This window comes from Netta rufina, assembly GCF_964035555.1.
Source record: "Netta rufina genome assembly, chromosome: 15".
Classification (NCBI taxonomy): domain Eukaryota; kingdom Metazoa; phylum Chordata; class Aves; order Anseriformes; family Anatidae; genus Netta; species Netta rufina.
The window spans coordinates 13,435,942-13,459,303 of NC_140138.1; the positions used below are offsets into that span (position 1 = coordinate 13,435,942).

Genomic DNA, 23,362 nt, shown 5'->3' on the forward strand with positions numbered 1-23,362 from the left:
TCCCCTCCCAGGATGCCTGCTGTTTTTTTTCTGCGGGGCACTACGAGAGGAGCCCTGCCCAAGTCGGTGTGGATGGACTCTTCTGGCAGCATCAGGATGCAGCGTGCTGCCCCTCGTAGCCAGCACGGGGCAGGCACAGGGTAAGGGCTGAGCTGTGGTTTCATTCCAGCCCTGCCGAGCGTTGCTGTATTTCTTTTCCTCCCACCTGTTGCCTGCTCTGGTGTGTTTGCACTTGGAGATCTTTGGGAGAAAGGTTTCCCCTCCTTATCATACAGCCCCAGCGCTCGGTGCAATGGGATTCTTAAGCTTTAGTGCAGCCTTTCAATGCTAATGTAATAAAAATACACGATTTATTTATCAAAGGCTCTTTTAAAAGAGATGATGGAAGAAATAGATTTTAACCTACTTCTGATCCTCGGGAGAAGAAAGCACTTTGATTCTCTCCTTCCCAGACAAATAGCATTGCATTATTTGATTCTGATTTTACTAGCTATAAAACACTTTCTATTTTTATTTTCACATGCCATTGACTTTGCTTGGTACAGACACAGCCAAACAAGCGCTGGTTTTTCAAGTGCAAATCACATTAATAGAAGCCTGGTTCTTTTGACTCGGCACACGGTAACTTAGCGGTAAGAAAAAGACAGCTGATACCCAAAGAATATTTTCCTATTGCATTTTCTAAATCACCTCCAGGGCTCCATTATCCCTTCTGAATTTCCAAACGTGGAGTGGTGATGATTCCTTCAGTACTTCTGGCGCTGTCTCTTCACATCAGGAGAATTTATCTGCACGGGGGAGTGAAACAATACGATCAGACAATGAAATCTCGAGTGGTAAAGTGTGTGAAATTCCCCACTAATTTTTTTATGATGCTGTTTCTAGCGTTTCTTCACTGCTGGTAATGACAACTGACATATCTGTAGCAGAGAGTGCCTGTTCTGGCTGCTTTTTATCGGCGCAGGGTGAGCAGCAAGCAGCCACGTTGCTGCTGTATCCAACCTGCTTCTCTGCTGTAGCACTCGGAGATGGAGCTGCAGGGGAGAGCCCTCTCGTTGGGAAGCTGTCTGTCGGATCATGCGCCTGCTGGCTGGGCAACAGGTTACACGTCCAGTTGTACACGTCCAGTTGTCCTCGGTAGAAATCATTTGTCTTAACACTTGATCTGAGTTAAAATGTTATTTTTTTTTTTTTTACATCCTTCCCTTCTTGCCCTGTCTCTGTATTTTCGAACTGGTGGTGGGAGTGATAAGAAGAAAGTTTTTTCCATCGTTAAAATATCTCGCTCAGAAAGACCTCTCGAGAGTCCTTAAATGCAGGTGAGGAGGTGAGGTGCACCGCCTGAGCAGGATTACAAGGAAGTGTTCTCGCTGGAGACAGTGTTCAGGGGTGGATGCTGGCAAGAATTCAAGCGCCCACACTTGTTCTTATTGCCCTGCCCTCCCCGAAACCTCCTGCCCGTAGCAGAGGGTCCTTTCCTCGCAGGCTGCGTGGAGCTCTGGTAAGAGAGCAGCTCTGGGACCGAGGAACGGGTTGTCCCCTCAGACAGAGAGAAGTTAAAGAGAGAAACCATTCTTTGGTGGTATTTGCTCTTCATCTCCTTGGCTGACCTGTAGAGGTTCCCAACAAAGCAATAGCATATAGGGTTGAGGCTGGAATTGTTGAGGCCGAGCCACTGAGCAAAGGGCCTGAGCTGCAGGATCCAAGGAGAAGGAGTCACATCCTGCAGGGACTTGGGGATGTTGAAATCGATCCAGATGTCCATCAGGTAGACGGGCAGCCAGGAGATGGCGAAGAGCAGGACCAGGGCCACCACCATCTGGGCCACCTTCTTCCGGATCTTCAGCCTGGAGGCCGGCAGAGAGCGGTTCAGGGCGCTGCTCTCCTTCAGCTGGCTGCCGCGGCTCCACAGCCGGCGCACCGTGAGGAAGCAGATGACCATGTTGAACAGGACCGGCAGGCAGTAGAGAGCACAGAAGAGCAGAAAGTTGTAGGCTTGCTTGAGCCTCTCCTGAGGCCAGATCTCCCTGCAGATGGAGAACACCAGGGGCAGGCCCTCCACCACCCCGATCTCATCCCGTCTGTTCATGAAGATGAGCGGCATGCAGATCCCCGAGGACAGCAGCCACACCACCAGGATGGTGCTGAGGATCCGCTTCTGGGTGAAGAAAGAGCGGGCGTTGAGCGGGTTGTGCACGCTGTAGTACCGGTTCACGCTGATGACAGTCAGGCTGAGGACACTGGCAGAGACTGAAACGGCCTGGATGAAGGGCACAGCCCGGCAGAGGAAGTCCCCATACACCCAGGCTTTGTAGATGAGGTTCCCCACTGTGATGGGCATGCAGACGCACACCACCATGAGGTCGCAGATGGCCAGGTTGATGAGGAGGCTGCGGGTGGCACTCAGGCTGGACGCCCGGCTCGGGCGCTTGCGAGTGAGCACCCTGATGGACATGATGTTGCCCACGAAGCCCACCACGAAGGACACCAGGTACATGGCCGTCAGGCTGATGGTGACGGGCTCCTTGGCGAAGAGGAAGAGCATCTTCTCCAGCTCTTCCCAGCCCAGCTCCTGGCTCCCGTTCCACAGCCCGCCTTGGGTCTGGTTCTCCTCCTGCCAGAGCTGCAGCAAGCCGGGGGGGGCCCGGGGGACGGGGGGCGAGGAATTCATGGCTGAGCCCCCCCCGAGCACCCCGGGCTACCAGGGCAGAGCCTCCCGCGCCGCACCGAGCGATCCTGGCATGGTTACGTGGGAGCAGCCCTGCCTGGAAAAGAGGGTGCAGAGAGGGGGGGTGAGGGCTGCTGCCGGCATTTTCCCCCCGGGGGGGAGAAGATGCGGGGGGGGTGGTGGTGGTGAATGGCTTCTGGGCAACTTAGTTCAGCCACGGCTGTGAGCGCCGGGGAGGGCGCAGCGGGCAGCGGAGATGCCTGGGGGAGACGGAGTTGTTGTGTTGTTGTTTTTTTTTGGGGGGGGGGGTCAGTGCTCAGCCTCGGGGAGCCGGGGTGGGGGCCACGACCCCCCCCCGCACCCCAGCAGAGCAGCCCCAGCCCCAGCCGCGCAGCCCCGGTCCCCCCCCACCCCCCCGCAGTCCTCCCGGCAAAGTTGCCTGCCCTCCAGCCCCGGTCCCCCTCGGTCCCCCCCTCTCCCCGCGGTGCTCCCCGTTTCCCCCCGATCCCCCTTTTTCCCCCGGTTGTGCCCCGGTCGCGGCTCGGCGGCACTCACCGGGCGGGGGCGGGCAGCGGCTCCCCCCGCCGGCTGCTCCGCCGTGTGCTGGAGGTGCGGGACCCGCTGCCACGGGCACGGGCACGGGCACACGCAGCTTGGCACGGCTCAGCTCGGCTCGGCTCGGCTCGGCGCGGCTGGACACGGCTCGGCGCGGCACGGCTCGGTACGGCTGGGCACGGTCCAGCACGGTTCGGTGCAGCTCGGCACGGCACGGCACGGCACGGCTCGGCTGGGCACGGCACGGCTCGGCACAGCTCGGCACACCCAGCCCCGTCCTGCCCCCCCGAGCTGTGCGCGGCCGCACCCGGCGCTGCGTGCAGACCCCGCTGCGCTCTCCCGGTCCATGCCACCCCCCCCAAAGCTCACACCGGGGTGCAGCCCCCCCTTTGCCCCCCCCACCCCGCACCGCCCCCCTCCGCACACCCGCCCCGCACCCCCTCGGGCTCCTCCCGTCCCCCCCTCTCCCCGTGCACCCCCCCGCCGGCACGGATCTCGCTTTGCACCCCCTTGGCACCCGCACGGCACCCCCCGACTGTCCTCTGCTGGGAGCGTTGGCTCGCTTCGAGCCGAACCGTGCTGAGAAAATGCCGAGCCGAGCCGTGCCAAGCTGTGCCGAGCCGTGCCAAACCGTGCCGAGCCGTGCCGAACCGTGCCAAGCTGTGCCGAGCCGTGCCAAGCTGTGCCGAGCCGTGCCAAACCGAGCCGTGCCGTGCCAAACCGTGCCAAACCGAGCCGTGCCGAGCCGTGCCGGGCTGCAGATGCCCGGGCCGTGGTGCTGAAGGGACAGCTCCACCCGAGCCGGGCAGGGCTGGGCAGGGCCCTTCCCCTCCCTGTGCCCTTCCCCTCCCCTTGGCCCTTCTTCCCTGGGCCCTTCCCCTCCCCTTATGTCCCCCCCTCTCCTCCAGGACGAGTATCCCAGGCACTCCGTGCCCACCTCCGTCACACCAACCCCTCTCCTTCTGCACCTTCAGCAGAAGTCAGTGGTTGCCACCACGGCACGTGGTGGTGGTGGTGGTGGCGGTGGTGGAAGCCCACTGGAGCAACGAGCCCTCAGGGGGACACACAGCGTTGTGGCTTTCCTCTCAAACCAGAGGAATGGGGAGAGCCCTTCGTGGAAAAAGTCACTTGAAAAAGTTGGAGGGTTTGGCTGGGCTGAGCGAGGCTGGGTCGTTAAATGGAGCTTTTCTCTTGGAGGTACTCGGGTGATGCTAGGGAATCAGAGGGGAAATGTTTGACAAGAGGAAGGGAGAGTTCTGCCTGGGGAGGTTGGGTTTTGGTTTCTTTCTTTGCCTTCTGAGCAAGCCCAGAGTGGCACTGAGTGGCGAACACCCTTCATTTCAGGAGAAGATTCTCCGTCAGTTTGAGTCTATTTGTGTTTAAGAAGAAAGTAAATATTTTTGGTCAGCCTGACGTGAAGTGAAAGAAAGATCAGCAGTGGAACAGCGTCGGGGGGGTGTCAGCGTATAAAGCTCTTCTGCATCAGAATGCGTTTGCTTCGGGCATGTGACTGCTCGTTCCCTTATAGTTTTATGTATGTGTATTTATAGACCTTCAGAGACAAACAACTTCCATAAACTAATTATAGCGTGTCGCCCAGAGCACAAGGTACACATTATTCTACACAGGGAAATGCACCGAAACTCTCACGGATACCTAAAATCCGCTGCAATTTCACAGCTGCTCCACAAGCAAATTGACGTGTGGCAAGCAGGCGACTTGGCAGGCCGGGGCACGGGCATCACTGGGAACCTCCACGCACACAAGCCCTTGCCAGCCTCTGCCCAGCCTCCCTAAAGCAGACACATCGTTACATGCAGAAAAAAACACGACGGAGGTGTTAAAGTCGTCACTTTTAATAGTGTATTAACAGGCTACAAGAGGAGAGAGCAAAGAAATGTGCCAGGGCTCTTTAAACGTATTTTTGTCCAGGTAATTGCCTTCCAAATGTTCAAGCTAATGAATGCAGTTAACATTTTTATCCCATGCTCTTTGTTTGTAACCTGCATGATTTACTGCTCAGGAACCTCAGGCTAGATTACTAAGTTGATCAGCGGTTCGATATAATTAGGATGAATCTGCTTTTGCATCCATTGACACAACTCACAAATGCCAAGTCATCTCTAGCAACAAATCACAAATCCATATGCTGCGTACGGCGGACAGAAAGGACAAGGACGTTGATTACAACAAGCTCATTGATTACAGCAGGCTCAAAGTCACCAAATAACTCAAGATGGGGAATCTCCAGCAAAAAGAAAACGCTGTAGCCTTTTTACATCAGCTCCCCTATTACTGAATGGCTTTGGAGTAAAAGCTAAAGAAAGCTCGCTGGAGACAGGAGCCATCCTTCACCAGCAAGGGTAATGGAGTGGACGCTGATTGTACAGCACTGTGCATCAGAAATAACCCCCTGGTCTCACCGGAGTTACAGCTGCGAAGCCCTGACCTGAGAGGAGGAGTGAGTCAGCTGCTTTGGGACATTGCCAGGATCTCAGAAAAACCTCACAGCAGCTCCCAAGCCCGGCACGTCTGCCCAAACCTGCTGTGCCCACTTCACGTCAGAGTCCCAGGGTGGGGTAAATTTAGCAGAGCTGGCTCAGCACAACCTCCCCGCTCCCTCTGCAGCACCAGCGGGAGCTGCGCGGCCGCACTGATGTGCTCTGACTGTCCCAGACCCAAGAAGTGGTGTAAATGAAGGACACCCTGAGGCTTTTCCAACTGGTGGCTGGATGGATCAGCTCCTTGTGAGCACCTACAGCAGCTCACGTCCCTTCCCCGTGTGAACGTGCTGAGTGGAAGGGGATGGATGGGCAGCTGGCCTTGGGTCCCACTGCCTTTGGGAAGAGACGGTGAGCTGGGAAAGCTGGCACTGGTGGAACCGGTTCCCTTTGGTTTTGCTGGGAGGAAAAACACTTGGAAAGCACTGGATAAAACGCAGAGTGGTTCCTCATTGCCACTTTGCTCCTGTCCCTCACACTTTTCAGTCAATGGCTCAGAGATGGGGGGACCGTGGGATATGGGACGCTCCCAGAGGCCCTAGATCTGCTGTGTGCACTCCTTGCATCCCCCTGGGGACCCTGCCACACAGCAGGGCTACGTGTGCATTTCTAAAGCTTCATATCCACAGGAGCAATACTGACACCTATCTCTTTGGCTCTCTTTTGCTATCAGGACAGAGTAACAGTGTCACCACTTGCTAGCATGTACTGGACAAAAGAGTCTCCAGCCTTCCCTGGGGCATTTTCTTATACCCAGCAACAGCACTCCCCAGATCCCCGGTGTTATTCTTTTTGGGGATCTCTGTGCCGAGTTTGCCGCTCCCTCTGCTGGTGGCTGCTCTGTCCATGTGGCAGTGTAGCTCCAGCGCCGTGGTTTTGGTGGGGACACAAAGTTATTTCTGGCACCGTGGTCCGGGTCCTTAGCACAGCTCCGGCGTGGAGGTTGCTGATGCTGGCACTACCATGGGTGTAAATCTGGGTAGAGACAAGAGGCCGATGCTGTGCACAAAGACAAAACAGAAATAATGCCAAGTGCACTTCGGAATCTTTGAAACTAAAATCACAAAAGAAATACAAAACATCTGGGAATTGATGTTTGTTGTTTGTAATTACTCTTATGAGAGTTAAACCCCTTCTTCTCCCTCTATTCTTTCCCTCTCAATCAAAGAAGGAAACATTTAAACTATTTAAAGTGTCCTTTTGAGGATTTTAAATGGAGAATGTGTGCATTTTTCTGCCTGGGAATATTCACTGATGTCTGTTTTCATAAACAGATATGTGCCAACTTCTTTATCTTCTATCATTGTTATTGGAAGCCTCTTAGACTGAGTGCTCCGGAAATGTAGTGGCTGAAATGAAAAGATAATTTTGCACAGAAGAATTTGTCTGATATGATATTTGCTCACTCAGAAACAATGAAACACCATTTTGGCATTAGTGTGATTTAAAATCTCTCAGATATCTTTGGTCTTGGTTTGTACGGGAGGTCAGGCAAGTAGCAGCCTGAGGAGTATGGGGCTGGATGTGCCCTGCTGGGACCTGCCTAAAACAGGACCGCACCAAGTGAACTTGATCTTGTATTATTAAAAGGAAATACACTGCACAATAGGATGGCTTTTTTAGGAAAAATCAGTGTTGCAAATCCCTAATTCATTGCTCAGCTGTACAGACAAGGATGTGAAGTGACAGGGAATGCCTGCTAAGCCAAGTCTTTGAGAGGTTAAGAGAAGCCCAGGTTTTCGGGTCTCTGTTTCACCCTCTTGTAATACTGGTGCTCTAAGTGGGTGCCACTACTGAGAGAGGTGGATACAACAAAATCAAGAGCAAGAGCTGCTAAGGCAGTCTGTCCTTACACCTGGAGGCTGCCAGATCTGCATAACAGTCCTGCTTCTCTGGTGCTCGATACCCAGGTGCAACAGGCTAATAAAGAGCTCTTCACATGAGGGAGCTTTCTCAGCTGATTGCCATCTGGGGGAAATCTCTGACAAAGCCTTTAAATTCGCCACTGTTTGCATCTTCCCAGCTGCAGATGCTTGCAGAAGTGGAGGGGAAACGCGTGGAGGCAGGAAGGAAAGGCTCTGAGAAAAGCACTTGTGAGATCCACATCTGCTAGCGTCGGGGAGGAGGTAAGGGGTTTGGAAAATACAATAGCAGGGACTTTTTTCTGAGCATGAAGATTTACTCCTGGCTGATGTGACTGGGATCAGGTTGGAATGAGAACTAGAGTTTGAGCACTTTTGCAACAAGGGCTCTGTGATCAAGTGGTACATGTTAAAAATAAGCCTTCCCATGTTTTGCATTCCTAATCAGGAAATCCCTAGGACTTCTGTGGATTCAAGAGGGAGATCAGCTGGGAGGCAGGGAGAGATGTGATCATGGGTCTGAATCCTCTCCAGCAGTCTGCTCTAATGTTCTGATGAGATAAGAAAAAAATCTGTGAGCTTTTATTTATCTTGGGCAGCCTTTTAAGAGGGATCTCCGCAAGCAGAGTCGTACAGAATCAGAGGCTCTGAGAGGTTGTTAAGCTCGGTGAGGATCAGTCGCAAACTTTTTCTCTCTGGTAACAATGCATAACCTCTCATTGTGCAGTGACTCATCTGGAAAGACTCAGGCAATTTACTGGAGGTACAATCACTGCTCTCTCATTGTCACTGACCATGTCTGTCTCTGGTTCCAGCCTGCATTTGCTGTGCAAGGCAACTTCAAGAAATGAAACATGACAGTCGCTGGAGCTTGGTGCAGAGGCTGGGGTTAGGAGGTGAAATAGCTGCACCTCAGTTTTACTCACAATCTTCAGAACCAGCAAGCTTGTGGGCAATAAATCTCAGAGCAATTGCTAAACAGTTCTTTGGATGAGTGGCATGTCAAGGAACGGAAAGAATCAAGGGATGTTTGTGGCTCTTCGGCTGTTTTTTTGGCTGGAGCAGGAAACAAAGAAGCTAGAAAAAACTTGATTAGCAGCTGAGACCATGGCACTGATACCTATGTACAGCTGAATGGAAAACTTGGGTTAATGAGCTGCTCAGCAGCCCTGGCCCCTCACTTAAGACAAGGGGCTGGTTAGTCTGTGCCATCTGGGCTGTGCTGCAGGCTGTAGAGGAGTCTGGCACAAGATCCCTTAGCTTACTAAGGCAACTTCTGATAGATCACAGCCAAGCCAACGCACATGCTATGTGACCAGGCCCTGAGCTGCAGGGTGAGAGCACTATGCTGGGGGAAATTGCCTGGTTCTCTCCCTCCTGTCTGCTATTTTTCACCACATACCTTGGCTTCTTCACCTTTATAAGGGTGTTATGACACTTCCTTCTCTTTATGGTTTGTAAATACAAAGTGCTACAGGTGTGAAATCTTTCAAAAGACCCAGCTGGGTGTGATGGTGTAGAGAAAGCCTCCTGATCTCCACTGGCTGTTGTCTTGTGCTCTGGTAAAGTCAGATTTGGCCAGCTATATTCATACAGCTTGAAGGAATTACATGATAGATGGCATCCAGCTCTGGCAAGAGGGTCTTAAACAGCCTGCAGGACTGGAGGGTCAGCAAATCTATGAGCAAGGCTAATTTCTGTCACCCTTTCCTTAGGCAGCAGAGGTATACAATAATGCAGCTGTCAAGTAAAGTGATACCATCAGACTCCAATTCTTCAACCTCTACAGCAGATCCTTTCTTTCAGAAAATAATCCCTCTCCAGCCTGTGTTTAATGTCTGCAACTGGTACCTGCCACCATGAATGCAAGATCAGGGCTGGGAGATGTATTTCCCTGTCTGAGCTGGCTCTTGGCTGGAGATAGTGAGTTAGAGACTTTATAAAGCTCTCCTTAAACGCAGTGAAAGAAATATCCCTCTGCTTTCCTGCAGATTCCTTTCCAACTGTGATCTGGGGCTGCCCAGTGCCTCAGAGCTGTATTCCAGCTAGAACAGGGAGTTACTCCTGTCTTGTGGCTGTGGGTTTCTTTTTCCTCTCTTTGGGGAAAGGCTGAACACTTGCCCTTCATGTTCCTCAGCCCTGCTGGCAGACAGCTGTGGCTACTGAACACTTGAGGAGCTTTGCAGCCCACATGTTAAATAATCAGCCTCTTGGGTAAGGGCTCAGATGTAAGGAAGAAAGTAACTGCTAGTTAAGTTCTGCTCGTCCTGGCAGCTGCTCCTGTGGCAATGTGCTGGGAAAGCCAAGGCCCTGGGGAAGGAGGGAAATGAGGTGCTGGGGATGTGGGCCCGGCTTGCTGGGCTGCACCACAGCGTGGCTGCATTTTATCAGGGGTGAGGAGCAATGCCTCGGCATGGCCCTGCTGTCCTTTGGGACCACAGACAGGAGGAGGCTTTTTTTAATGCTTTCCTAGACAACTTTCCCACTGCTTTAGCAAGGAGTCTGTGCCCTTTTTCCTTCTGCCTTATCTGAAGAGTCTGATATTCAGGTGTCCCTTCTGAGGCTGGCAGAGGTGGCGTCATTCAGCCTGATGTCTCCGGGCTGCTGATCGGACCTGACCATCGCTGATGTGGGGGCTGTTTGCTCATCAGCCTGTGAGGAGATGAGTGTGTGATGACTGTCAGCAGTGTCAGTGACACCAAGGAGCTGACCATGTGCTGTCAGATGCTCCGTGGGAGATCTGCAGCACTGCGGCCTGCCAGGGGCACCTTGGCCCCGGGGGTCCTGGCACAGCTCAAGCACGAAGGATTTGAGAGCTTGATTTCCCTCTCATTGAGCTGGGGATGAGCCAGAGCAGTTCACTGAGCTCCATGGATCCTGATGAAGAAATTATTAAGAAAGGGAGAGCTCATCAGAGGGGTCACCACCTCTCCCGGCTTTGCCTTCTGAGATACAGTCCCCGTCCCCTCCTGCAGCCATTGCTCTCCCTGGAAGCATTTCAGCCTGGTGCTGCTGCTTGGCCACAGAAAAATATCGAGCCTGGGCTTTAGGTTGGGCAGTGAAATATTGGTTCCTCTGCCCCTTCCTTTTCAAAAGGCCTTCAGCTTTCCAAAATATACCCTTGGGCAGGAGCTCATTTCCATCAGTTCCCCCCCCCCACAGTTTCAAGCCCCAGGCCATGAGCAGGAAAGCTGCATAAAGTGTAGGAGAAAGACCAGCTTGTTCTCTCTAACCAGCTCAATACCAGCACACAGTGTCTCTGTGCAGCTATTGATGTGCCAGCCCCCCTCCTGAGAGTTTAACTGACCATCCTAATTGTGTGGCTTCATTTTTCTCTGGAGTTTCCCCTGAAGGAGCAAGGGAGGAGGTTGGAGAGCGTCCTCCCCAAACAGCTATAAACAGCTGGGCCTGGAGCTTTCCTGCCAGAGATGCCCCGTAACTCTAAAGACCCCTTTACCCTTGGGACTGTTTTGGCTGGAGGAGGCAGCAGATAAAATCCCGAACCCTGCGGCAGTGCTGTGGATATGTCAGGAGAGATTGAGCTCTCTCGGCGCAGATGGTACAGGGTGAGATCAGCCGCTGACATGAGCTCTGGGGAAGGTGCTCGGGAGTCACGGTGTAATCTCTGCCGCCGCCTGATTTTTTGTGGCATCTCTTTATTTGTTTGTACTTGAGATATTTTTGCCCCATTTGTCTGAGGTCCTCTCTGCTTGGTTCTGGAGAAAAATGAAGTCGTGGTGTATTACTGTGGCGGTGGCTGTAGATGGAGTTTGCAGCCATGTAAGTACAAAGCATTAGCCTTATAAATCATTTCATCACTTTTCCTCCATGAAAAATGATCTGTCTCTATCAACCCCCAAACAAGCATGAATAAAAAGAACAATTTCTTTCAAATTCAGCTCGGCATTGTCAGAGGTATGACACAGAGATCCCAGCGGGCCTGAATTCCATCTGCATTTGTCTGTTTTGCTGAAGGGGTGGTTGTAAGAATGAAATGAGTTGAACCCCTGAGTTGCATCACAACTACTACAAATTGAGTCAGTCCCAGGCAGTTTCTTTGTCCCAGGGGTGATGGATTTGTTCCAGACCAGAGGAAGTCTCACCATCTACAGTCTCACAACTTGCAACCAAGACAGTCATGATTCCCCAGTGATAGTTGCTCCGTTTTGGAGCAAAAAGGTACTGGATGGGACTATTTAATGTTCCTGTTGCACGCTTTGGGACAAGGATAAGTTCCTCATAGTGTTTTTTATGGTCTGGAAGAACATTATAAACTTCAGCACACTCATAAATGTCATCTTTGTGGCATCCTGTGTTGTGGTTGGCTACATGGTCACCTCTTCCTCATAAGTCCTTGAGATTATAAATAGAGGGGAGAGCTGGGAATGGCCAATTTAAGCACTGAGAATAGGCCGGAGCAAAACTGTGACCTTTGGTGATCCCACCCAAAGGCAGAGATGGGTCAGGGCTGCCTTTGATACCGAGTGTCTTCTTGATGGAAAGGACTGGCAGGGCAGGATTGTCTCTGCCTTTTGCTCACCATCGGGAATGTGGTCTGCCTTATGTCTGAGGAGCAAAGGATTGATTTGGGGGCAGCTGTAATTGCATTTTTGGAGCGAGTTCCTGTTCAATTTTAACACTGTGACATTATGCTGCTTATGATGTGTGTAATTAAAATGGTAAAAATAACATCTTTTTGCCTGCAGTGGCCTGGTCAAGGAGTTGGAGATATGCTGGACTTCAAGAAACAAAGAATAGAAAAGAGAACAGGGTGCAGGGGACAGGCAGACTGTTAAAAGACAACTAAAAAGGAAGAAAAAAAAAAAGGAAATCAGAGCAAAGAGAGAAGTTGGAGACTAGCTACAGGAAAAATAACAATGTGTTCATTCTGAGCTTACGGTTTCTAGACCCTGGTTTCTTCAGATCTTTTGTTTGGAGTCCAACTGTATTTCTGGTGCAGGCTGGAGAGCCCGTGTGCTTTTGTGTGTCCCTTTAAGCTTTACCCTCTTTTGAACCCACTACATCACTCCCAGCATCTGCCTAACAAGCCTGCAGTTGGCAGGACTCAGGCTGAGCAAACACCCCTCAATTGGTGAAAAGCATTCTCTGGAAATATCTTGCGATTTAAATCTTATCACCCTGCTCTATGTAGAAAGGACCTTCATTAGCCCTCAGAGCAAAAAAAAAAAAAAAAAAAAAAGGCAGTATTATCCCACTGCAGAAAAAAAACCAACCCCTATCCTGTGTCCTCCTGCCCAGTCACCAGCCCTTGCTTGTACCATGCACCTGGAGATTTGCAGTGAACAAATAACTCAGTTGATCTGCTCGTTGATAGATGAGATTTCAGCAGGGATTTCCTTGTTTGATTTTATTAGCAAATACAACGTTTTTACCCAGCTCTTGCAGAGAACTGCCCCTTTCCGTCAGTAACATCCATATGCGTTGTGACCATCACCAGGTGGCCAGCTGAGGACTAGCATTAATTCACCCTACTCTTGGGCAAACACAACTTCTAGGGTAGCATTAAGATGTCCAGACTACTCAAGGTAGATTTCTATGTGCAGTAGTGATCTGTCAGGCTGTCTAATTGTCTAACAGCAAAGATAAGACCCACAAAACCCATTGTGCACCCTAGGGGTGTAGGGGAAGAAGATCCTTGATGATCTGGGCTACAGATGGCAGTGTGTCTGGGTGCTGTATGCAATGGGAGTGACTGCCTTTTCCTCTACATGGAGGTGCTGCAGCATCTGGCTGGCTGGTGGTAGCATGCAGTGGGTAGGGATGGGGAGGAGATGGCCCCTGGCTGGATCAGGAGCTCTAGGGGGAGTGGGCTGTGGGGCTGTCCCACCTCCTTCCTCTAGTAAAGGCCTCGTTTGGTGATTTCCACTGAAGAAATGGTGATATCGTTGAGAATCTGCAGCTTGGTGATGGATGAGAGCTGTTTTTGCCGATGCTTGTACTGCAAGATTTTGTGTTCATCAATGAAAATGTGGAAGTAGTCGTGGTCGGAGTAGATTTCCACCTGGAAGAGAGACTGTGTTAGGCTCACTGGGTGGACACATGTCCTCACCAGGGTTGCTGTTAGAAGCACTTGCCCTGATGTGAGTGCTCATATGATACACTGCAAATCCTCCCCAAAATGACATGTGGACAGGACACATTTTTGTTGGGTAAAAGGAAGGAATAGCTGAATTCTTTGTTTTCTGACAGCAGTAACTGGTGATAATGCAAAGCTTAAATTGGTGACAACTGCAGAATCCACAGATTATTGCTGGAGCTGTGCATGTCTGTGCCAGAGCTGGGTATAAGTCAGCAGCAAAATCAGAAGTACTAGCAGGGGACAGAGCCAGAGAGGGCACATTACTGGGTATGGGGCTGGCTAGCTCCCTGAGGAAGACCCTGGTATTTTCTGTATCCTTTCATCCCACCCACAGACATCTGTGGAGCGACACAGGGCTACCTGGAAGGGCTCCTTTGCTTCGAAGGGGAAGGTGCTGTTAACCTCTTCCCTCCCCCAGTGGTTGGCCAGGAAGGAGTTGCAGACAATCCTGGAGCTGGCGAAGCGGGGGTTAAAGTGGAAAGCGATTTGGTCTCCAGGATAACTGAGGAAATTAATTTCAAACCTAAAAGAGAAAGAGATGGTGGGGATCCATGGAGCGGCACCACTGGATCCTGAGAGCTGGGGGGGTCTGCAAGCAGCTCATGGCCTTACATGCTTGTGCTGGAGCTGGTTTCGCCCTTGACCACGACGCTCCAGCCGGGACACATCCCCTCGGGGTACAGGGCCTCGAACTGCCAGCAAGGAGGTGATGGTGAGGCACGGCACAGCGGGGAGCTGAGTGTCACCAGCTCATCCCCGGACACTTCTCCATCTTTATTGCCCTCTTCCCTTTTCTCCCCTTTCCCATATAGACATGCTCTCAATCCCTTGCTCTTTTTTGACTCCTAAATAAGCTCAGGGACTTGTATTTTATATATAATTGTGTGTATATATATATATATATTGTATTTCTGCTCTCTATAAAAAACCTCAGGGGCAGCAAATCCCACCCAGCACAAAGACACCCTGCTTCTTCTCCCCTCCTGAACAATGCAAGATCTGAAGCAAGCTAAGCAGAAAACTTGGTGGTGCTCTGAAAAAGCAGGGACTGGTAAAGGAGTGAAAGTAACACGGCACCCAGCCTGTCCCTATCCAGCACTAGGCAGAGGACCCTTCCTAAGAGCTCCTGCCTGTTCCCGTTCCACCCGCTCCCCCCATCTCCAAGGTTAAACTTGTACAGAACGAGCTGGAAAATGTTCCTTTTTGAATAATTCATAGTTTTATTAAATAACTCATTTTAATAAGAAGTGCTTGCCATTTCACCCCGCACTTTTTAGCACTTTAATGATTTTGCACTTCTGAGCATCTCCCTTTCCCAAACTTACTGCTTGTGCTGGGAAAATCTCTCCGGCTTTGGCATCCCCACTGCCAGCTCTGTGCCTGGCTCCTGGTCCCTATAGCTCAGTGCTCCTGCACCACTTGCCTTTCTCTGCCACAATTTGTTTCTCTGCCACAATTTCCCATTTCCAATGCATTTTGGGGACATGCAGGTTAAGCACATCCCCAGCACTTACCCGCAGTGCCATCCTGCTTGCCTGCCCCTTGCTGCAGATGTGGGTGTGTGGTCGGGGGGGTTTATATAGGGGCGGGTGGCCGGGAGCCCTGTGCACAGGGATTAGCAGAGACAGCATCCCCAGGTCGCTTTTTCAGTCTGTTGGATGGTGCTAGGGAGCAGCAAATCCTGCTCCCCCCGGCGCGGTCAGCCTGCTGAGGCATGCAGGGATAATCCAGCCCTGCACAAAGGCAGCGGGGTGAGCTGGAGATGTGACACGATGTAAGCAGCATGGGACAGTGATGGGGTGGATGTGCTGGGAGCACAAAGGGAGGACGGGGGCTCCCGAAGCTGGAGGAGATGCCAGAAGGCCTGTCTGCTGCAAAGTCCGTAGAGTCTGCTTTCTTTTTGCTCTTTTCATTTTCTCTCTGCATTTTTGCTCCCTCAGAGCCCCAGCCTGAAACGAGCTGACAGCAGCTCTGTCCCAGCCGATGCGGGGCCAGCAGGTTTGGGATGCCACTGCGCTGAGCTCAGTGTGATTGCCTTCCTGGCTGGAAACAAAGCAGGGATTTGGGAGTGGGGTGAGGGAGCTTTTGTCAGAAATATGCTGTCATGGAAAGGCGCCAAGAAATAGGTAGTGATGAAATGAATTTTGCTCTTCACTGGTGATGGGAGGTTTTTTCATTAGTGTGTGTAATAATGTACAGCTGGGCAAAGTTGAGCCGGGCAAAGGGATTTTCACACACCCCTACTCCACTCCCCCATTTTCAGAGGGTGAATGCATGAAAGGCCCATGCTGGCCCATCCCTGCATGGATGGGAGGCTGCAGCACTCCCCGGATGGTCCTACAGAAATTCCTGGCTTTTGTGGCTGAAAAACCCCTCGCTCTTTGTCCGTAGTGCTAATGGTATTGAACGTGTTTGTTTTATTTCCAGCAGATAAGCAGAATGAGAGCTGCTGTCCCAGGCTCTAGTGCCCCTTGGCAGATGACTGAAAATGCAATCTAGCAAGCGTGTAATCCAACAGCCTCTCTGGGGGCTGAAACAAAACTAATCCCAGGCTGGGATTTGCCCAGTTGGACTCCTATGAAACGGCTGTGCTTGCGGTGAGAAAAGGCTGTGTCAGGGAGCACCAGAGCAGGGCTGTGTGCTACAGATGGCAGCATCGGGACGTGCAAGGCAGCCGTGGAGGTGCTGAGCTGGTGGTGGGGATACGTGGCCATCCCTCCTCGGGTTGCTGCAGGGTGCTGCACTTTGGAATACCTGATCTGTCTGGCTGTATGTATCCCCTGCTTGTGGTCTGAGCTCAAAGATGTGGTTTTGCTCCCCAGGTCTTCCTCTTCTGCTTGTTTCTGCTGCCAGCCAGGCTAGGGGCTGTGCAGAGAGGGGGAAACAGCCCTTCGGGGTGCTTCTGAGATTCTCCCCATGGCTATGGCCAGAACCAGACAGCATTGCAGCCGTGTACATGGGGAAGAGCATGCTACAAGCTAAATAATCACAGTGAGTTTAGCACAACCGAGCTAACAAAATAAGTGTGTAGGAGTGTGGAGCAGCACGGGGCAAGTCAAAGTGCTGCAGAGTGGTGGGGAAGCAGAGGGTGCTGCCCAGAGAGGCAGGGGCAGGGCAAACACCAGCTCCTTTCTGTGCCCTGTGCCTGCCTCTCACCCACACAGGGCGCTCACCAGTGAGTCACAGCCTCTAGAGAAGCTGCTGGAGACTTGTGTTATGTCTCATGAAACCAAGTGTTTGCCACAGATCCGTGCAGACAGCCTGGCCTGGCAGGGTGACGTCCCAGCTGGGTCCCATTACAGCTCTCACCGCAGCCACCGGTGCCACCACCAGCGACAAGCACTGAATTTCCTCCCCCGCTGCTAAAAGCAATGTCAGGCTAAGTGGCACCGGGAGCTGTGGTTTTCTGCAGGGCTGCCCATGGGAGAAAAAAAAAAAACACAGCCAAACTGTGTCTGGGGAGATGGGGAAGCTCTGGTGGAGGGAGGGGGATTCATGCTGCTCTGGTTTCAGGGAGAGCAATTTCAGAGATGCTCAGTGCTTCCCAAATTCAGTTTGCTTCCTGTTGGCTTTTTGGAAAGAGCAAGAAAAGCTGCTGGGGAAAGATGCAAACATGTTTCACCAGTAAGTGATGCCCAAATGCTGACTGGCTTTATAGGTAAGCCTTTATTTGCCCTCTGACTGTAGTGCCATTCCTCCGGAGCCATTGTTACCACTGCAAGGTGGAAGGGAGCAGGAATATGTTTAAAGACAGATGTTGGAGGTGGGTTGTTGGGTTGGCTCTTTGTCGTAACTTTTTCCTTCTTTTCCTCCCAAACACACTGATTATGCTCTGCTGGGACATGGCAAGGACTGGCACAGTCTGAGGTGGTAGGATGGCTTGTTAGCTGCTGGGTGTCTTCGTTAGCGTGGCACTTGGGTGATTATCAGATCACTTACTGGCAGACCTGCTTACACATTTGTCAGCCATTTGGTCATACAGCCAGCAGAGTTTGCACCTTTCCTTAAGCTGTTGTTATCCTTGTCCTACTTTTGGTCATTTGTTCCCAAGTCCTCCTCCTGCTGTTCAGGGAGGGACAGGCGCTCAGCGAGCAGCCTGGCACCGCGCTTCCCACGGGGATTTTCACACAGTCCCCTGTGTGAAAATGGCTTCATCTGTGCAAGCGTGATGATTTCCATTAGTCTCTAGAGGTCTCCAAACACACAGGATGGGTTTTCAGGACCTGGCCATAGTCCTTGCATCTACACTCCGTGCATCAACTGCCTTCTGTTCTCGTGGACTGCTCTGTTGTGCCCACATGTTATAGTGCTATGTATGTCCTCAGATATTATTGCACGCTGCTATCTCCTATTAATATTCACCCTTATATGTACTCATATGTATATATATAACAGCTGGGAAACCGCAGTAATAGGTACCTACCTCCTGGAGGCTTGTGCTCACAAATCAGCCCACTCTCCCTGAATACACCAATGCAAGCGAGGCTGTTTTGATACCCAGCAGCCGAGGCAGGGTGGCTGTCACATTTTGGGGATGACTGTGGCTTTGAGCACCCCCATCCAGCTGCCAGTCCTTGTCTGTTGGGGGGAGCACCATGACTCTTTCTCGGTCTTTTCCTCCATCCCTGGAGCCAGGGCGATCCACTGGTTTGCCTAAAAATCAATGCTCTTTGTTTTAGTACAATAGCTTTGCAGAAAAAAGCCATGCCACAAAACAATGGTGTGGGTGCAGGCAGAGCCTCTTGAGCATCACCCCAGACAGGCTGATGAGTTTGGATTACCCCAGGGCCAGGTGGGTCTCCTGGACCTTTCTTCTCCTGGACCTTCCTCCTCCAGGACAAAACAGGGGGTGCGATTTCCCCATAGCGAGCATCTGTGTGAGGCTTCTCCAGACTTGCCTGCCTGCTGGCAGATTCTCTACCTCCTCCACAGCAATTTCAGATCTTCGAGGGAATTCCTAAAACTCCCCCGTGGAATCGGGATGCAGCCTTCTACTGCAGACGTGCTGCCCCGCCAGTGTGTTACCCCGCACAGGGTGTTGGCTCCTCTCTTTGCCATGCAAATGCATCAACCATGGAACTAGAAAAAAATATTTATGGATACATCAAAACTCAGTGCTACTGCCTATGGTACTGCTGTGTTTCTATCTCACCCTGCTGTGCTTTGTGGGACCTGCCAGAAGAGGGCTGGAGAGTCTCAGCAGATCCCTGAGACTAATGATAATCATCAGAAAAACTGTGCATGGGTCTGATGCCAGCACAGCCTGATGCAACACCCACTGCGCCTTCCCTCCTGGGATGTGGTCGGCTCTGCAGCCTGCACCTCTCCTTACAGCAGGCGTTTGCTTTAAAGAGACTTCTGGTCTTCCAAAAATGCCCTGCAGAGTGAGCCCATTGCAGCTGCCCAGCCTAAAAAAAATCACAAGGAGAGCAGGAAAGCAAAACATCACACCCGGTGAGGTGGCAAGAGAAACAGGGAAAAGCAAACACCCACCGGCACACGCTGCCTGTGCCCAGGCTCATTAAGTGTCAGCTCCGCCGCTAGCCCTAATGAGCTGCCAAGCCTTGGGGAGCGGCCTTGGTGCTGGCGGGTCTGTGGTCACTGCATTTGTCAGTTTGTCCATGCTTTGTGCTGCTGTCCGTGTGTCCTCCCAGCTGGGCAGTAATGCTGGGGAAGGGGAGCCTGGTGTGTCCCCCCATCACAGCTTGGCTGCAGCTACTGTGTGCAAAATCCTACATTTTTGCCTCTTTGCAGGCAAATGTGTGAGTGATAAGATGCAAAATCTTTGTGCACTTTCCCCAGAATCTCTTCCTGGCTGTGCACCGTCCCCACCCTACTGTTGATGCCACCCCAGGCCGGGGCCAGGAACCGTGGAAGTGCAGCTGAGGCCAAGCCCCGGCACAGCTCCCGCTCCCTCCTCAGGACTTTCCTCTCGAGCAGCTTTGAGGAGTGAGGATGAAAGGCGGCACGGTGGAAACACAAAGCTTGCCTGGTTTGTTTTATTTATGATTGGCGTCTGCTTAAAAGAAAGCCGGCGTTATCAGCTCCAGCACCGCTGGGTCGAATGAGTAAATGAAAGAGGAGGGTTTTGCCTGTGATCTAGAGCCCGAGCTTGCTCTTATATGGGCGTCTCACCAGGCCTTGCTTGCTGCCGCTCGTGTCACGGAGACAGCCAGGCACAAGGCAGAGGGTGGGGGAGCTGGGGCTGAATCCCCTCACTTTCCTCATTTCCTTGGCCTGGGGATGCTTCACTTGCTGTGGCACCAACCCTTTTTTTTTTTTTTTTTTTTTTTTTTTTTTTTTTTTCTTTTTAACCATCTCAGCTTTGAGAGCCAAGACCTCATTTTTTCTTGCTCAGTTCCCAGTGGAGGTGACGGTGAAGCTGCATCCGAGCAGGTCCTGGTGCTCCTGACAGGTGCTGGTTGGGGCACAGCCTGTGCTGATTCCTCCTCACATGACACGCACTGCTCCCTGCCACGAGGGGCAGGCAGAAGGCAAACACACCGCTTGGCACAGGCTGTGGTTTATTGCCAGGGTTCTTGGAGCCAATATTTGATCACCCGTAAATAATTGCCCTGGCTGTGTGTGCCGGGACCTGATTTATCCTGCTCCCTGGTGATACCTTCCAAACTCCCCGGGGAGACATCTGCCTCCCTCTCCCCTCTGATGGATGGGGAGGAGGAGAGCTGGTGCTGGGCCTCCTGTGCTTGCTGTTGTCAGCACATGGGTGCTCTGCATGTCCTCCTGTGGTGGTCTCTGTCTTGGTGCTAAAGCCATGGCAGAGCCTCAGGAAGGAGGGGGGAGAAGTGTGTAAAGCCTGGACACGGTGAATTAATTCCGGCTTCCTGGGGATGGAGTCAGGTTTAACGAAGCCCCTTCTAACCCCCGTAGCCTCATTGCTAAGCCTTGCCAAATCAGAAGCATTCCCCAGCGGCTTCCCAGGTGAGGCGAGCCTTTGAGGGCCAGCTTTCCTCGGTCTGCATGGCTCTGATTTGGTGCTGAGTGATTTACTGCCCCAAAACACCGGGGGAGGAGGCACAGCAGCAGAGGGGCTGCAGCTTGGCCGCGGGCTTTGCTCCTGTGCTCAGCTATGCACGCAAGTAGCGGCACGACGGTGTCTCGCTAATGTTTTTCCCCCCCCGTGCCAGCTCCTTGGACAGGGAAGACCGCATGGCAACAGGCCTGAGCACGGTGCAGGCAGCCACGCTCCGCATATCAAAGGCTGGATTCCTCCCCGGGGAGCAGCGCGTGGGATAGAGCCGCAGTCACGCGCCTGCAGCTGGCTCGGGGAAGGTGCGGAGGGGAGGGAAGCCCGGAGAGGGGTGGAAAGGGTGGAAGGAGGGAGTCGACCTGCGAGGTTTGGTATGGCCTGGGGTTTGGAGCCACTAGACGCAGGTGCATCGCGTGTGCTGGAGCTCTGAGGGCTCTTGGTAGGTTTCAGGGGGATGGTTTGGGTGTGGGGATGTCAGGATTTGTGTAGCCCAACAGCTTGTTGGATAGGGTTACATACAGACCTTCCTGCGCCCATGTTTGAGATCCTCACCAACCCTGGAAACAGCTGTCCTACAGGCTGGGTCATACCAGAGGTTGACTTTGGGGTCAGATGGTGACTGACCCCAAAGGAGGCAGAAAAAGCTCAAAATGGGAGAAAATTATGAAACTATCAGCGTCATAACCCTCCCAGCCAGTTGCTCAACCCGGCCCTGGGTGACCTTTCCTAGACACGTAAATGTGCTAATAATACTTACCCAGGAGGAGGACTCTGGGTTTGGTCAAGGAGAAGGGTTGAGGAACAGAGAGGCTCAAAGCTGTGGGGTCCAGAGCAAGTCCTTCCTCTGTCTGAGAGCATCTGACCCACTCCTTGCACAACCGCTGGTCTCTTCTCTTGGCCCTATTGCACTGAAGCCACCCATGAAGGCGTTTCCCATTGTGTCAGTGTCATAAACTGACCATGGTCTTTGCAGACATTTGTAGGACCATAATCTTTGTAGGGCTCATGCTCAGGGGAGAAGGGAGCATGAGACATGGGAGATGAGGGTGTTTTTGGGAAGGGTGTTTTTGGCTTGGCAGAGCCTCATCAAGAGATGAGGGTGCACATGGGAAAGGTGTTTTTGGCTTGGCAGGACCCGTTGCACATCCGAAGGGGACCAGCAAGACTTCGCATGTGTCTGCCTCAGGCCACCAAGTTATCAAACCCTTGAGCTTGCAGACTTGGTCCTCTCCACATGGGCCCTGACCTTTGCCAAACAGGGCTGGCTGCTGGGGTGTTGCAGCAATTGCAGAGGCAGCTGGCGAGGAGGATGCAGCTTTCTGCTATTTCAGAGAGCAGGGAGGAAGAGGAAGGGCTGCTGACGAAGACTGAAACTCAAAAAATGACGACGATGACAAAAAAAGCTTCTCCCATTTGGGGAACCAAATGCACTTGTTTCCTGATGTGATCTGGATAGCTCAGACCGAGAGGGGCAGGTTCAGGTCACTGACTTACAACTTCTTGAGCTGGGTGAGTGGCTTTTCTGATTGGGAAGGGTCAAACCCCACCAGCCCCACTCTTCTCTGGACCTGCCCAAGGGCTGTGAGGTCTCTTCAGCCAAAAGCCTAAATCCCTGGCTTGGATCTCTTCCCTTCTCTCTCCTGGCAGCTCTTAGCCATGACATGATGTGAGGCCTGCTACCAGCAACAGCATCCTTGGGGTGGCATTGCAGAGTCCAGGCTGCTCCAGGGGAAGCCAAGGAGGTGGCAGCCAAGGGCACCACATTTTTGGGAGATGTGGGGACACATACAATAGGGGAAGGATTAAGAAGGGGAAGCGTAACCTTTCTTCTAGCCCTGTTTGTTGCTGCTCTTCCTGCTGCTTGCTCTTCCAGCTCCCCCTGGGAGCTGTGCTGCTCTCTGCCCCATCCTGCAGCGAGACACTCTGACCCTGCTCCAGCTTCTTTTTTGCAGACAGTAAAGTTGTTCTTCTTGAGATGCACAAAAAGACAATTGCTGCCCCAGGGACACTGTGGTCAAGGCGAGGAGATGCCACGTTATTTGGTTTCTTCTTTATTTTCATATTGGTTTTTAAAGATAGTTCCAGCCACAAAGTCTGGAGGCAGGTCCAGCTTCCAGTGCCTTTGGTTAGGCTGGATCCAGGCGTCTGATTCAGTCCCTCTCTATTTCTGGTGCTGGGCTTATATATAATTTATTTCTATATAGTTACAAATATAGCTGTGCAGAGCGTGAGAGTTTCGGCAGGGAGGAGAGGGGTGCTTTGTAAATGAAGCAGTTGTGTGTGTCAGATTTCAGTGAGAAGAAGGGATGTAAACTGGCAGCAAGAGCACGGGGTAGGAGGATGCCACATGCCCTGCAAAGGGTTTAACCCAGAAAAGGTTCAACCCAGACCCATCTGCATCTTGACTGCAGTTTTGCTGCTTGTAGAGCTAATTTGGGAAGTGGGGTTGAAGCCCATCTGTATCTGGGCAGCAGCTCAGAAGTCAAAGCACGGGAGCTGAGGACAGATCTGCAGCCCATACCCTTCTTCCCACTCCCACCATGTGTGATAATTTTCCAAGCCTGTGCAGGGAACAGGCATGGAAGGAAACGTCCATCTGCCATGGTCAAGGACAAAGCTCCCACGGATGGGATGGGAGAAGGGCACAGGCCCCATCTCCACAAGTGGTCTGCATTAGCTCTGATC

The 23,362-nt window shown here is 52.2% G+C and overlaps 2 protein-coding genes across 2 annotated transcripts in view; both read right to left on the bottom strand.

The window, feature by feature from the left end:
• Window positions 1–1,351: 1,351 nt before the first annotated feature.
• On the bottom strand, window positions 1,352–2,671 carry LOC311214920 (galanin receptor type 1-like; the record flags this gene model as incomplete). Its single annotated transcript, XM_084295787.1, has 1 exon — window positions 1,352–2,671. The coding sequence occupies one exon, from the start codon at window positions 2,669–2,671 to the stop codon at window positions 1,352–1,354; it is 1,320 nt and encodes a 439-aa protein (XP_084151913.1).
• A 10,772-nt stretch (window positions 2,672–13,443) lies between these two features.
• Window positions 13,444–23,362, bottom strand: part of GRIFIN (galectin-related inter-fiber protein) — a gene marked incomplete at both ends in the record, with an annotated part of 21,928 nt that continues 12,009 nt past the window's right edge. The window contains 3 exons of the mRNA XM_084296171.1: window positions 13,444–13,608; window positions 14,047–14,209; window positions 14,299–14,378. Of these exons, the coding sequence (XP_084152297.1) occupies window positions 13,444–13,608; window positions 14,047–14,209; window positions 14,299–14,378 (408 nt within the window). The remainder of the gene's footprint in view (window positions 13,609–14,046; window positions 14,210–14,298; window positions 14,379–23,362) is intronic.